At 44.4% G+C, this 16,472-nt stretch overlaps 1 protein-coding gene and 1 non-coding gene across 4 annotated transcripts in view; both read left to right on the forward strand.

The window, feature by feature from the left end:
* NUP214 (nucleoporin 214) overlaps window positions 1-16,472 on the forward strand; it is a 91,362-nt gene that overhangs the window by 55,629 nt on the left and 19,261 nt on the right. For all 3 annotated transcript variants that reach the window (XM_055541423.1, XM_055541421.1, XM_055541422.1), the window contains exons 28-30: window positions 385-446; window positions 3,159-4,985; window positions 6,735-6,805. In XM_055541423.1, coding sequence (XP_055397398.1) covers window positions 385-446; window positions 3,159-4,985; window positions 6,735-6,805 — 1,960 coding nt within the window. The remainder of the gene's footprint in view (window positions 1-384; window positions 447-3,158; window positions 4,986-6,734; window positions 6,806-16,472) is intronic.
* On the forward strand, window positions 12,623-12,741 carry LOC129623924 (small nucleolar RNA SNORA48). The gene has a single exon (XR_008700673.1). It is a non-coding gene; the product is annotated as a small nucleolar RNA SNORA48 (small nucleolar RNA).

Here is a 16,472-nt window from a genome sequence, read left to right on the forward strand (position 1 = left end):
TCCTCCTCACCTAGCCCATCCCGTCTCCCTCACTAGGCGAGCCACCCGCTCCGGCCACCATCCCAAGGCACAGTCCTAGTGCTCCTTCACTTTCCTTGAAATAGGTCCCCACTCCCTCTACCATGGAAAGCCTGGCTGTTCCGCCAAGGCCTCCTCACTTGCTGCTCCCCTCTCACCTCACGCACAAATCGCTTCCCCTCCCCCCGACCCCAGCTTTGAGAGCTCTGCTCTGCTGCTTCAGAGACAATGTGCTTATTGATATTTATCTATGGATTGCAAGTCCCTGGAGAGTAGATTATGTGAATGAATTATAAAATACTGTTAAAAGGGCAATGTTGTGCCTTAAGTCTGTTCATTTTTAACTTCTTTTCTTCCACCCCCTAGGACTGGCTTTAATTTTGGGATAGTCACACCAACACCGTCTTCTAACTTCACTGCCACACAAGGTACAGTCTCTGCAGAGTCGCCTCACTTTTGTGTTTCCCTCTAAACAAGTGCAGGTTTGAGGGGGGCAGGTTGGTTGACATTTTACTTGCTGCTGCATCTTGCTTTAAGTATCTGCAGTGAACTTGGTGTTGATATTATGCATTAGAAATAGGCTGGATTTAAGAAACTGTGGGGAATGACTTTTGTCTTCATAGTTAAAAACTCAGACAGGATTTGCTTTTAGAAAGGCAAGGCTGTGCTTTAAATGTGAATGTTTACACACAAATTAAAATTTCTTTCTCCATCTTTGTCATATGGTATTTAAAATTATATCAATTTTTAATAATCGTAATATGTAGTGAAACTATATGTAACTGTTCTGTATTTTCCCAGTTTCCTGTAAAGTGTTATCATACTTCAATAATTTAAAAAAAATTTTTAAATGAAGTCAAAATTGTATCAATTTGTAGGGTGAGATAGGCAATGGTAAAGAATCCACCTGCCAAGGCAGGAGAGACACAGAGATGCTGGTTCGATCCTTGGATTGGGAAGATCCCTTGGAAGAGGAAATGGCAACCCACTCCAGTATTCTTGCCTGGGAAATTCCATTGACAGAGGAGCCTGGTGGGCTACCGTCCGTGGAGTCCGACAGGACTGAGTGACTGAACACACACACAGTACTATAGAAATGAAAGACTAAACACATCTTTTTTTCCTTGATAACCTATCAGGAAACACACTTGTCTCATGCATGATGGTGCATCTGCCAACATCTGTTGTTGCTGTTTAGTCACTGCGTCGTGTCTGACTCTTTTGCAGCCCCATGGACTGTAGCCTGCCAGACTCCTTCCGTCCATGGGGTTTTCCAGGAGTTGGTTGCCATTTCCTTTTCCTGGGGATTTTCCCGACCCGGGGATCGAACCTGAGTCTCTTGCATTGCAGGCAAATTCTTTATTACCACTGAGCCAGCTGGGAAGCTCAGACCAACATCTCCCAGCATGTTTTTAATGTTTAAAAAGACTTTGAGGACCTATTAGAAACCAGATGTATTTTTTAAGTGCCTTCAAGTTCTCAGTTCAAAGTAATTGAGTTTACTTCTGTTTTAAAAAGAAAGCTTTTATTATAAGTGTTTATATTTTTTATTAAAGTAATATGTTCTAGAATCACACATTGTACCCTTAACCGTTGCAGTTCTATTTCCTTTTGGGGTTTTTGCTTCTACCTTTTCATTTAACACAATCCTTGTGAGTTTTCCAGTATTAATGAGTCTTGTTTAAATATCATTTTTAGTGGCTACATAATTTGTCTTGCGGATGTGCCATAATTTATTTAACCATCCCCCTCTTGGATGGTTCAGGCCTTTTCCAGGTTTTCCTATAATAAATAAGACAATGACCATCTTTCAACTTTCCTTCAGCACATATTTTTATGAGTGCTTTTCTTTGTGTCAGCCCAAGTGATGAACGTTTTTTGGTTAAAAAGGGATCTCTTAAAATCTGCTAGAGGGATATTCGGGAGCTGAAAGCATACCAGACATCCTAAACCCAGTCTGTGTGCGGCACTTAAAAGGTTGTTGATCTCATTCTATCTTTTCTGTCTGGAGCAGTGATTCCTAAACGGTTCTGCCCACTTAGATGTGGCAGAATACCCTTGAGGCCCACTCCTCTCCCCAGTCTCACTTTCTAAAAGAAAAACAGCTTAATGGTATAAAAAGATTGGCAAGAACAAAATAATTGTCAGAAATCCTAAATGAAATACATTAGGAATAAAACACAACAGAAATTCCATAACCATTTTCATTAATACCAGAACAGACAGCAATCCAAAATCACAAGCAACTCAATACAACACCAGTGATACAAAGAGGGGTTTCTGGAAGTTATCTGCAGATAGCAGGGGCTTTGCAGTGTTCCCAGGTGTTTGTGATAGCCAGACTTCTTAAAAGTCTAGCACTTGCAACAGACCAGTTTCCGTTTATAAATATCAAATTTTAGTCTTCTTTGTTGACCACTTTTTTGACCAGCCCTTGTGAGTACTTTACCTACATTTTATTTCATCTTTGCAACAGCTCTATGAGGTGTAGCTATTATTATCTGTCTTCCAAATGGAGACACTGAAGCCCAGAGACGTCAATTAACTTTTCCAGAGTGGCACAGCCAGCAAGTGGCAGAGCCCTCAGCCTCAGCCCCTCATGTCCTTGCCCAGCAGACCACAGTGCCACTGTGAGAGCACTCCGTGAGGAGAGCACTAGGAAGTAGCCCTTAATTGTAGGTAAGAAAGATGACCTCTGGCTTGACACTTTGTCCATAAAAGCAAAGGAAAAACTACCGTATGGAATCAATTCCTTGTCTTGTCAAGAAGAGGTCCATAGGCTAGCATGTGCTGAGAATGTTATTCCTGAGACACACACAGGAGGAGATGTGCGTGAGGTCTTTTTGTTTCTCTTGTGGACAACTAGGTTAACTTCAGGTACTCTAGATACAGGTGTGTTTGTTGTGACTTCATGGTGATGAAAACAACGTGCGTTCGTCTCACCTCAGTGAGACGACTCAGAGGTCACGTTCCCACGGAGAAGCACACGTTCTGTCCCCGTCAAGGATGGTGCTGTCAGAACAGGCTGTCCTGATGAGGTCAAGGGAGGAGAGAGGTCCTGGCTTAGAGAAGTCAGTGAGGCTGTGATCGGTCACATTTTGTGACAGCCAACCCATCTCCTAATTTCTTTTTCTTGCCAGGGTCAGCACCCTCCACCAAAGAGTCAAGCCAGCTCGATGCGTTCTCCTTTGGCGGGGGAGGCAAGCCTTTCTATGAGACCGTTCCTGAAAGCTTACCTTCCTCGGGGACGATGACATCAGCTAGCACGGGAGCAGCTGGTGCTGTGCCAGGAGAGTCCGCCCCGTCCAGCAGCAGACCTGCAGCCCCTTCTGGAATCTCTCTCTCCACCCCCTCTGGCAAGCTGGAAGCGCCACCGTCCAAGCTGGGCGAGCTGCTGTTCCCAAGCTCCCTGGCAGGAGAGACTCTGGGAAGTTTCTCAGGACTGCGGGTCGGCCAAGCAGACGAGCCCACCAAGCCAGCCAGCAAGGCGCCGTCCCCAGGCGTGACCAGTGCCGGTGCACAGCCCACCAAGACCCCCGCCGCCCCCTCCGGGTTCAGTTCTCCCAGCCCTGCGGCGCTGGGGAAGCCTGCAGAGCCCCCCGAGTCCACCTCTGCAGCCACCTCGGCGGCAGCACCAACAGCAGCAGCCAGTCCCAGCCCCAGCAGCTCCTCAACGGGCGTCTTTGGCAACCTGCCACTCACCAGTGCGGGCTCCTCCGGGGCGATCAATTTTGGGGGCCTGTTTTTCAGTGGTAGCAAGACCAGCTTTTCATTTGGAAACCAACCGATGAGCAGCACAGCACCCTCCTCCACCCCGCCGTCCACCACCACGCCCCTGCCCACGTCACTCCCCACCTTGTCATTTGGCAGCTCCCTGAGCTCAGGGTCTGCCCCCACCCTGCCCACGGGCTCTGGTAAAAGTTCAGAAGCAGCCGCATCATCGGCTCTGCCCGAGAAGCCAGGCAGTAATGAGGCCTCGGCATCAACTGCCTCCCTCCTGGGGCAGCAGCCACCAACCCCGCTTCCCCAGGCTCCGCTTCAAACTCCCGACTCTGGGAAGAAAGAGCCTGCTCTTACCCAGCCTGCCGTCAGCAGCCCTAGCGCCGAAGCGGCCAGTACCAGTGTCCTGGTGCCTGCGGCTGAGGCCGCTCCAGCAGCCCCCGGGGTCCCAGACGTCAAGACGGAACTGCCGTCCCCAGGCCCCACCGTCTCTGTGCCCGGGCCAGCCACCATCTCGGCACCTGGAGCCTCAAGCAGCATCCCTGTGGCCCCAGAAACATCCAGACCTGCCACCACCTCCAGTGCTGTTTGCAGCGCTGCTCCAGGCCCAGCCACGGAGACCCCGGTGTTTGGGATGGCCACTTCTGACTCCTCTGTCTTCACTCAGCCTTCCGCTGCCAGTTCCAGCTCGGCTTTCAGCCAGCTCACCAGCCACACAGCCACTGCCCCCTCGGCGACCCCCATGTTTGGGCAGGTGGCCTCCAGCACTGCCCCCAGCCTGTTTGGGCAGCAGACGGGCAGCATGGCAAGCACAGCGGCCGCCGTGCCACAGGTCAGCAGCTCAGGGTTTGGCAGCCCTGCCTTTGGCACCTCCACCCCAGGGGTCTTCGGACAGCCGGGCTTTGGGCAGGCCCCGGCCTTTGGGCAGTCGACCAGCAGCCCTGCGAGCAGCTTTTCCTTCAGTCAGCCTGGGTTCAGCTCTGTGCCTGCTTTTGGTCAGTCCGTGTCCTCCACCCCTACATCCACAAGCGGGAATGTCTTCGGTGCCTCTTCGAGCAGCAGTAGCTCCAGCTCCTTCTCTTTTGGACAGTCATCTACCAACAACGGAGGTGGGCTCTTTGGCCAGAACAACCCTCCTGCTTTTGGTCAGAGTCCTGGCTTTGGGCAGGGAGGCTCCGTGTTTGGTGGCACCTCGGCTGCCACCACGACAGCGTCATCCTCTGGCTTTAGCTTCTGTCAAGCTTCAGGTAAGAACTTACAGGAGATTTTTCCTTGGTTGTCCTCCATATATGAAACATTTGCAACAAGTCTACATTGCTTTGGAAATGAAAAGGAAGTGAGGGAAAACAGAAGATGTTCTGGAAAGTCTGTAAGAGGGCTTGGACACTGGCGGCCTTGGGCGTTTCTTTGGTCTAATCACTGTGGCTCCAGTCTTGCTTCTCCGCAAGTTCTCCACCAGAGTGCCAATTTCATGGGGGAGAAAAACAAGTTTAAAGTCATGGCAAGTAATGAATGACTCATGTGTATGAAATGTTAAATTTGGAAGGTGTTTTAGAGGTCATGATGTCCAAAACTGTCAAGCCTGGAGGTGACTGATCTATGTCTTTCGGTGCCCGTGGTGGAACCAGACCCAGACTCCAGAGCTCCTCACCCTAGCCCTTTGTTTCATTGTCTTCTGACACCATCTTGCATCCTAGAAGAGCAGATAGTGACATTTGAAAAGTTGGGTTTTTTTTTCTATTTTCAGTATAATTTTTTTAAAATCTTTTTTAAAGTAAAACATAATCCTCACTATTGCATGTCCCATCTTAGCAGCTGCTTTTACTCCAAAAACCAATAGATGGGACACTCCCAGAATCTTTTCTAATCTTCCTTTCTCCATGGTTATCTTATGAAAGGCATTTCTTTAGCAGTCAGGCTCAGAGGGTGAGGGGGGAATCAAAGGTCATTGACTTCTTGGTGGGCAGGGTTACAAACAACTGCTAGTTCATTCCTTTGATGAGAATGTATTTGAAGCTGGCTCATAATTTATTAGAAAGGAAGTCTGTTCCTTCCTGTCTTCAATAACTATTTGCTGAACTCCCAGTATGTTCCACTACAATAAAGGATGCAAGACACAGTGATGCCCGAGAGTTTTGAGTTCCACCTAGTGCCTTGTGCAGAGGCTGGTCAGCCTGCTTGAGTGATGGGAAGTGTGGCAGGTTGGTCTAAACCACAGGCAGAGAGAAGGCCTTGTGGGTCTTAAAAGAGAATAGGATATTTACCTATGTCTAGCGCATCTTTTGTTCTGCAGTCAAAACTTGAGAATCCTTGTCTGCAATCAAAACTATTTCAATGCAACCGAGAACCTCTGAAAAACTCTTCCTTCCTGTGATAACTAGGAGGAAAGATGCCTGCACAGCCTCCTCCAGCTGTGGCTGAGGCACTGAGGCCTGCCTGAGCTCCCCTACCTAGGCCAGTAGAAGGAATTAAGACTAGAACTCTTGCTGTCTAGCTCCTTGTCTGGGGCTCTTCTGTTACAATATATAGTTCTGCCTGGTTTCCCAGGCCCCATTCAACCCAGCACCTAGAAGGAAGATAAACAGCTCTAAAAGAATCTGGCGCTTGAGATTAGAGGAAACCAGAGAGTAGTCATACTCATGATATTAAGTCAGTCATTGGAAACACTTCTTAGCAGCTATGAGTCTAGGGAAAAGCTACTCAGAATCCTCAACCCCACCCCCTGGGGTTTGGTAGAGACAAGGATTCAGTCCCTGAGGCTTTGAGACTTTTTTTTTAACTGTTATAAAATTTCAACAGTGAAAAAAAAGGTTTCAAAACTATTTGCCGGTAATTTTCTCCATTTCCTTGGTAGGGAAACAGATTTTACTCTTGAAATGATTTATTCTGAGGTACTTTCACATACCTGAATGGCATTTAAAAACCAAAAAAAAAAAAAAACTCTGATGTATAGAAGTTTCATTCAAATTAAACTTCTGTTTTCTTTTATTTTATAGGTTTTGGGTCTAGTAATACTGGTTCTTTGTTTGGTCAAGCAGCCAGTACCAGTGGAACAGTCTTTGGCCAGGTAATGTGGATAATTGCCTCTATTCGGGCCAACACAATCAGTCCCATTTGCGTTGCTCCTGTATATAGGATGTAATGTGTTGTGTGTCCAGCAAACAACGCTGAGGTTCTCAAGCTCTGCCTTCCGTAGCTTCCTTGGGGGCGCAAAAGTCTCTGCTTCTGATTTGAGAGACTCATTCCAGTGTTGATCCTCGTTTGAAAGTCCTCTTGGAAAGTGCTTTAAAGCACATTGCCCGGTTTCTGTCAATCTTCTGCCTATTGTGAGGCCAGGGATTGACATCTATGGCCTGTAAGCGAAATCTGCTCCTCGGCCCATTTTTTTTTTGAAGTGGTTGTTTAAACAATAATAAGAATATGCAACAGAAATTGTGTATGGCCCCTGTGCTAAGCAACATGTAGTCCAGGAGCTCCTTTTGGTGATTGTCTGGCTAGTGGTTATCTGTGTGCTGGGCCTGGTTTTTAGTGATGCACACACATAGACTTAAAATCATCAGTGCTTGAATAAGGCAAGTGCTGTCATTATCCCCATTTGACAGATGAGAACACTGAGAACCCAAAGGGGTTAAATTTACTGTTATAGAAGCCAGCTGCTTTTACTTTTGTTTGTTTGTAAATACTTGTTTATGTACTTGGTTGCTTCGGATCTTAGTTGTGGCATGCAGGATCTTTAGCTGCAGCACGCGGGACCTAGTTCCCTGACCAGGGATCAAACCTGGGCTCCCTGCGTTGGAAGTGCAGAGTCTTAGCCGCTGGACCACCAGGGAAGTCCCCAGTCCAGCGGCTTTTATTTATTTATTTGTAATTAATTATTTTGTTTTTGGTTGCACTGGGTCTTTGTTGCTGCTCTTGGGCTACTCTCTAGTTGCAGTATGCAGGCTCCTCATTGCAATGGCTTCTCTTGTTGCGGAGCACAGGTTCTAGATACACAGGCTCAGTAGTTGTGGCACATGAGCTTAGTTGCCCCCCTGGCATGTGGAATCTTCCCAGACCAGGGATCGAACCTGTGTCCCCTGCATTGGCAGGCAGATGCTGCTTTTAGATCAAGGACCTTCACAAGGAGTCCTTCCGAAGAAAGATGCTCTGACATATTGAAAATGACTGACTTTCTAAAGGTAGAATTGACGTTTGTCCAGAAGCTGGAGAAAGTGATAGCCATGTTATATGCTTCTTCCAAGTCTTCAGTAGGAGATTTTCTTTTTCACCTTTCTCCTAAGAAGATGGGCTCTGCCCTAGTCAGTGATCCTTGACAGAAAGAAACAGAACTTTTGATTTTCAAGTTCCCCAGTGAAAACAGCTAAAAATGGCTAGATAAACCAAATAAACCATAGATTGGAAAGCACTTACAAGCTAACAAGGTATTTTACCACACCTTATTAGAGGCAAAATGGGAACCTGTAGGAGTGGCGCACAGAAGCCAGTTCTGCCCTGAGAGCATCACTAGTCTGAGAGCACTCGGACTTCCTGTGTTCCCAACCCCCAAGGACAGAGGGGCAGGCTCCACTCACCCGGGCATGTGCTAAGTGGGAGGGCTGAAGAGCCCCTGCCGTGGTCAGCTGTGACTGCACCTCTCTGGTCTTGTCCTAAACACGCAGCCTGATCTGCTCCAGGGATGGCAGTGTCTCCAAGACGTCTGGCGGGACAGCACAGGCCACACTGAAGAAGAGTAACTCTAGGCCTCCAGTAATTTTTAAGGACATTGATTCCCACACGTAAATTCGTCACAGCAGGAAATAAGGAGCTATGATCAAGAGCCAGAACAAACATGAGACACAAATTTGCAAAGACTCCCTAGAATATAAAACAGCTGTGTTTTACATGTTGCAAAGAAATAAAGGACAAACTTGAAAATACCAGTCAAGAATCAGAAATTACAAGAAGAGTCATAGCAGCTTTGAAAAAGAAACGAATAGAACTTCAAGAAAACTGTTACAATTAAAATTTTAACTCAGCAGATCAGACCCAGCTGAAGAGAATAGTAATATACGAGATCACAGATCAGAGAACTTTCTCTGTGAAGGACCAGATAATAAATATTTTAGACTTTGAGAGCTATATACTGCTTCTGTCGCAACTACTCAACTCCACCGTTGTGGCACAAAAGCAGCCACATGAGAGACTGAGGACGGTTATTTTCCCATAAAGCCTTATTTATAAAAACAGACGGCAGGCTAGATTTGGCCCATGGGCTGGAGGTTGCTGACCCTTGAACCAGAAGGTCAGAGTAGGTTATCTGGAATTCATCATGGAGAGCATAAAAGATGGAAAATACAAAAGAGAAAGCAAAAATGCTAAAAGAGAAAATCTAATGTACATTTAATCAGAAGGAGAAGAAAAAGAATGTATGCTATTAGAAGAGAAAAAGATAAGATTTCTAAAACCAACAGCAAATAGTAACCCACAGATTCTGAAGTCCAACATATACCAAGCAGAATGTATAAAAGGAAATTGAATCTAAGACCTGCCATAGTGAAACTGTGGAATTACCAATATAAAATATTAAAAGCACTCAGAAAAAGGACAGGTTCCCTTCAAGGCAGCAATGCTTGGACTAACAGCAGAGTTCTCAATGGTGGCAATGAAAGCCAGACATAGCCTATCTACCCAGAATTTTTGAACCCCCCCCAAAAATCTGTAAAATACAAAAAACAAAAAAACATCTGTACATAATGAGGTGAAATCAAGACACTTTTTGGGCAGATCCTGAGAGGATATATGCCCAGCAGACCTGAAGGAAATTCTAAAGGATATTCTTCAGGCAGAAGGAAAATGTGACCTCACTAAAATTACAGCTTTCTTAATTTTAGGGTAAAACAAGCCATGAAATAGGAAAATTGTAGCCTATATAACCAACAGAGTAATCATATTCAGATATAAACAATACAAGTCAAAAGGAAAAAAGACAACTGCACCCCCACCAGAATGGCTAAAATTGAAGGGCTGGTGGTACCCCAGTACCTGGGAGGAAGCAGAGCAGCTGTAATCAAAACACTCACAGCAGGAGTGAAAGTTCATAGAATCACTTTGGTATCAAAACTAGATACATGGAACACCTGTGTATCTACTCCAGATAAGCAGACTGTATCTACTCTAGATAAGTAACCCACAAAATCAGAATGCTGGTTAGTCTTAGGACATAAAAAGTGAGGTCTGGGGGAGCCACCCAAAGTACTAACAGTGTTTGATGTCTTAAATGTTGAACATCATAAACACTTATATGCCGAAATTCATTGAGCTTGCTACACATAAGATTGGGACAGCGGAGAAGCGCGCTGGCTGTGACAGACCACGGAAAGACTCTACACTTGGACATCACCAGATGGTCAACACCGAAGTCAGATTGATTATATTCTTTGCAGCCAAAGATGGAGAAGCTCTATACAGTCAGCAAAAACAAGACCAGGAGCTGACTGTGGCTCAGATCATGAACTCCTTATTGGCAAATTCAGACTTAAATTGAAGAAAGTAGGGAAAACCACTAGACCATTTAGGTATGACCTAAATCAAATCCCTTATGATTATACAGTGGAAGTGAGAAATAGATTTAAAGGACTAGATCTGATAGAGTGGCTGATGAACTATGGACGGAGGTTCATGACATTGTACAGGAGACAGGGATCAAGACCATCCCCATGGAAAAGAAATGCAAAAAAGCAAAATGGCTGTCTGGGGAGGCCTTACAAATAGCTGTGAAAAGAAGAGAAGTGAAAAGCAAAGGAGAAAAGGAAAGATATACCCATCTGAATGCAGAGTTCCAAAGAATAGCAAGAAGAGATAAGAAAGCCTTCCTCAGCGATCAGTGCAAGGAAATACAGGAAAACAACAGAATGGGAAAGACTAGAGATCTCGTCAACAAAATTAGAGACACCAAGAGAACATTTCGTGCAAAGATGGGCTCGATAAAGGACAGAAATGGTATGCACCTAACAGAAGCAAAAGATATTAAGAAGAGGTGGCAAGAATACACAGAAGAACTGTACAGAAAAGATCTTCAAGACCAAGACAATCACGATGGTGTGATCACTCACCTAGAGCAAGACATCCTGGAATGTGAAGTCAAGTGGGCCTTAGAAAGCATCACTATGAACAAAGCTAGTGGAAGTGATGGAATTCCAGTTCAGCTATTTCAAATCCTGAAAGATGATGCTGTGAAAGTACTGCACTCAATATGCCAGCAAATTTGGAAAACTGAGCAGTGGCCACAGGACTGGAAAAGGTCAGTTTTCATTCCAATCCCAAAGAAAGGCAATGCCAAAGAATGCTCAAACTACCGCACAATTGTACTCGTCTCACATGCTAGTAAAATAATGCTCAAAATTCTCCAAGCCAGGCTTCAGCAGTACATGAACTGTGAACTTCCAGATGTTCAAGCTGGTTTTAGAAAAGGCAGAGGAACCGGAGATCAGATTGCCAACATCCGCTGGATCATTGAAAAAGCAAGAGAGTTCCAGAAAAACATCTATTTCTGCTTTATTGACTATGCCAACGCCTTTGACTGTGTGGATCACAATGAACTGTGGAAAATTCTGAAAGAGATGGGAATACCAGACTACCTGACCTGCCTCTTGAGAAACCTATATGCAGATCAGGAAGCAACAGTTAGAACTGGACATGGAACAACAGACTGGATCCAAATAGGAAAAGGAGTATGTCAAGGCTGTATATTGTCACCCTGCTTATTTAACGTATATGCAGAATACATCATGAGAAACGCTGGGCTGGAAGAAGCACAAGCTGGAATCAAGATTGCCGCAGGGAGAAATAGCAATACCCTTAGATATGCAAATGACACCATCCTTATGGCAGAAAGTGAAGAGGAACTAAAAAGCCTCTTGATGAAAGTGGAGAGGGAAAAAGTTGGCTTAAAGCTCAACATTCAGAAAACTAAGATCATGGCATCTGGTCCCATCACTTCATGGGAAATAGATGGGGAAACAGTGGAAACAGTGTCAGACTTTATTTTTTGGGGGCTCCAAAATCACTGCAGATGGTGATTGCAGTCATGAAATTAAAAGACGCTTACTCCTTGGAAGGAAAGTTATGACCAACCTGCTGCTGCTACTGCTGCTAAGTCACTTCAGTCGTGTCCAACTCTGTGCGACCCCGTAGACGGCAGCCCACCAGGCTTCCCCGTCCCTGGGATTCTCCAGGCAAGAACACTGGCGTGGGTTGCCATTTTCTTCTCCTAGATAGCATATTAAAAAGCAGAGACATTACTTTGCCAACAAAGGTCCGTCTAGTCAAGGCTATGGTTTTTCCTGTGGTCATGTATGGATATGAGAGTTGGACTGTGAAGAAAGCTGAGTGCCAAAGAATTGATGCTTTTGAACTGTGGTGTTGGAGAAGACTCTTGAGAGTCCCTTGGACTGCAAGGAGATCCAGCCAGTCCATTCTAAAGGAAATCAGTCCTGGGTGCTCATTGGAAGAACTGATGCTAAAGCTGAAACTCCAGTACTTTGGCCACCTCATGCGAAGAGTTGACTCATTGGAAAAGACTCTGATGCTGGGAGGGATTGGGGGCAGGAGGAGAAGGGAACGACAGAGGATGAGATGGTTGGATGGCATCCCCGACTTGATGGACATGAGTTTGAGTGAACTCTGGGAGTTGGTGATGGACAGGGAGGCCTGGCGTGCTGCGATTCATGGGGTCGCAAAGAGTCGGACACGACTGAGCGACTGAACTGAACTGAACTGAACACATAAGATTTGTGAACTCAATAGAAAATGGATGAGAGACTTCTTAAAAAAGGATAGTGTTAGTTACACAATTTTGTGGAATGTACTTAATGCCTGAATCATACAGGTAAAATGCTTAAAATGGTGCACCCTACCTGGTTGCTGGTGCCTGTCTCATACCAGCCAGGGACAGAGCAACTCCTTGTTTATCTGAGCTTGGTGTTTGGCCTGTGCCCATGCCTGGTGCATGCCCTGGACACATAGTGGAGGGGAAGCTTAAAATGGTAAGTTTTATATACATTTTACCACAATATAGAAAAAGAAATAAAATATTTTTTGAAAAAGGATAGCCAGAGGACCATAAGTATATTCAACTGAATTAGTAACAGAAACTAAAACCTCAAAAAGGTACCCTCCTGGAAGACAGCACACATTTTAAAGCCCAGCAATACCAAATGCCAGCGAGCGTGCAAAGCAGCAGAGCTTACATACACTCTTAGTCGGTTGTATGTTGGCACAATCACCTTGGAAAATAGTCTGGCATGATCGGGTAAAGCCCTGCAGTTCCACTCCTAGTTTGTTCTGTAGAGAAACTGATCTGTGCCCCAGGATACAGTGTTATAAAAACTACAGACTGGAAGCAACTCAAATGGTTATGGATATACCATTGGGCAGATGAACTTAGATTATCCTGTAATAGAATGTTACTACATTGTGAAATATGGCTGTGAAAATGAACACATTAGAGCTGCATGGGTGACTTTCACAGGCCTTAGTTTTTTCTCTCTCTCTCACAGGCATACTTTGAGCCAAGAGATTTAAAGCCTATACTGTGATAAACTCCATAATGGTTACTCCCCCACCCCACCACCACTTCATGTTCTTCTTTCACAGAAATTAGGTTTGCCATTGGAAAGGCTGGAAATTCAAATCAGTTTTTTTTTTTTTCTATCATGGCAGGGGCCTTATCTGTTATAGTCATTACTGTATCCCCAGTGCTTCAGACTATGGGTAGCACAAGATGAGTGTTGTAAAAATGAATGAATTTTCAGGTCGTAGGGGTATTCTCAGAAGAATTTAAGGATACAAGGTAGATTCTGGCCAGGATATAGAACTTCATTTTCTTCATAATACCAAGAAAAATCCAGTTAGTATGACTATCACACTGGTTTCAGGAGTGTTAGAATTATCTAGTGCTGTTTAACAAATTACCCCCAAATGTAGTAGCATTCTCTGGAGGTTGGCTTGGTGGTTATTTCCCACCTTAACTGGAACTCATGGATCTATATTTGGCTTCTCTATGTGGCCTGGGCTTCCTTATAACATGGTGGCTGGATTCCAAGGAAGACTATTCCAAGAAAAAGGGAGCCATACAGAAGCTATCCTCAGAAGTTGCAAGCATCATTTATACTGCATCTTCTTATTCAAGGCTGTCACAGAGTCCCACCAAGCTCAAGGGGAGGGGACTAAACTTCACCTCTTGCTCTAGAAGAGCATTTAGGTCTGGAAATATTACTGTGACCATCTTTGGAAAATATAATCTGTCACATGGCCTATCAAGGCATGGCAGAGAGCCTGTTGAATTGATTTCTAGAGAGGGGAGTTAGGTGTAGGTGAGCTTGATGGTACAGCAGCCTTTGGGAGTAACTGTCAGGACTGGGTTTCAAAAAGTGGAAGACAGGCCTTGCTGAAGGAAGTATACTGGCTGGATAAGAAGCCAGAGGACAATCTTGGCAATGATGAGGGCAAACAAGTGATCAATAAACACACGAAAGGTAATCAATAGTATTAGAAGCGTTTGGAAAATGAGAACCAAAACCACAATGAGACACCACTCCACATCCACTAGGAAGACTATAATTTAAAAGCAAACCAAAGAATAACATGCATTGACAAACATATGAAGAGACTGGAACCCTCATGTACTTCTGGTTGAAATGGAAAGTGGTACAGCAGTTATGGAAAACAGGTCCCTCAAAAAGCTAAACATAGAACTGTCATCAGTTCAGTTCAGTCACTCAGTCATGTCCGACTCTTTGCAACCCCATGGACTGCAGCACGCCAGGCCTCCCTGTCCATCACCAACTCCCGGAGTTCACTCAAACTCATGTCTGTTGAGTCGGTGATGCCATCCAACCATCTCATCCTCTGTCGTCCCCTTCTCCTCCTGCCCTCAATCTTTCCCAGCATCAGGGTCTTTTCAGATGAGTCAGTTCTTCGCATCAGGTGGCCAAAATATTGGAATTTCAGTTTCAACATCAGTCCTTCTAGTGAACACTCAGGACTGATCTCCTTGCTGTGCAGGGGACTCTCAAGAGTCTTCTCCAACACCACAGGTCAAAAACATCAATTCTTGGGCGCTCAGCTTTCTTTATAGTCCAACTCTGTCATATGAGCCAGAAATGGTGCTCAGACACTTGTTCCCCAACGCTCATTGCAGCATTATTCACAATGGCCAAAAGATGGAAACAGCTCAGTGTTCATCAATAGATGATTGGATAACCAAAATATGGTATATTCATGCAGTGGAATATTCAGTCTTCAAAATGAATGAAGTTGTTCTTCACATCACATCACAGATAGATAAATTGTGAATACATTATGTTAGGTAAAATAAACCATAGATAAAAGGACAAATATTATATGGTTCCACTTATATGAAATATTTAGAATAGGTAAATCCATAGAGCTGGAAAGTAGATCAGAGTCTACCAGGGGCTGGGGGAAGGAGAGACCAGAGAGTGAGTGAGTGGTTATAGAACTTCGGTTATGTGGTGAAAGAATTTTGGACATAGTGTTAATTGTTGCATAACATTGTGAACGTAATTAATGCCATTCGGCTGTATATGAGAAAATGATTAAAATGGTAAGTTTTATGTGATATATATTTTACCACAGTTTTTAAAACTTAGATGTAATAAACCATAACCATTGAATTTTATACTTGAAATCAGTGAGTTGTGTGGTACGTGCATTATATCCCAATAAAGTTACTTTAAAAAAGACTGGAGTCTGAAAGACTTGCAGGTTCAATGTAAAACTGCTCTATTCACCCCTCCCACCCTTTGTTAAGAGTAAGCAAGTAAAGCAGAAAGAACTTGCAGTCTTGCATCCTCCTGATCCCTAGAACTGTTTAATCCAAGGATGACACTGCAACTCAGCTGCCTCCTGGCTCCAGGCTCCAGCACGTACACAACAAATAACCCAGATCCTAAGCAAAGACAGTGCTGGGCTTACCAGGGGTGAATTCATTCTAAATCTATGAACCATTAGCTCCTCACTTTAGGACAGAGATGAAAGAGTGGTCTCTCACTCTCTGGGGAAATTATTAGCAGTCCTCAGTCACCACAACACTGTTCTTCTATGTTAAGTCTGCTGTACCTAACAAACAAAAAAATTTTGTAATGTATGAAGAGGTAAAACAAAAAGGGGGACCTGCAGTCATATTTTAGAAATCATCAAAAAGAAAATAATAATAACCTACAGATGACCCACGCATTGGAACAAGCAGGTATAATAACTATTGTGCTCAGGTATTTACAGGAAAATAAAAGAATGGTTGAATAAGGAATCTGAGCAGAGAAATGGGAATTACGGAAACAGTCAATCCGTATCTGAAGTTTCAATACAGTATCCAAAATAGAAAATGATTCGTTTAACAGCAGAGGGAATACTACAGGAGAACAATGAACTTGAAAACATGTCAGTAGAAATTACCTAAACTGAAGAGGGAGACGGAAAAAAAGATTGGACAGAACATCCGTAACCTGTGCAACAGTGTACGGCAATTCAGCGAGGTGTCATCAAGAGTCCCGGAAGGAGAGGAGAAAGAATGGGAGAGGAGAACATTTTTTGAAGAGACAGTGGCCAAGCTTTTTCTTATTTGTTGAAAAACTGGAACCCACAAATGCAATAAACTCTGTGATTCTGAAACACAGTAAATATCAGAAAACCACCCTTGAACACATTTAGTTAAACTTCTGAAAACCAAATAC

Source organism: Bubalus kerabau, chromosome 11, assembly GCF_029407905.1.
Source record: "Bubalus kerabau isolate K-KA32 ecotype Philippines breed swamp buffalo chromosome 11, PCC_UOA_SB_1v2, whole genome shotgun sequence".
NCBI classification, from domain to species: Eukaryota; Metazoa; Chordata; class Mammalia; order Artiodactyla; family Bovidae; genus Bubalus; species Bubalus kerabau.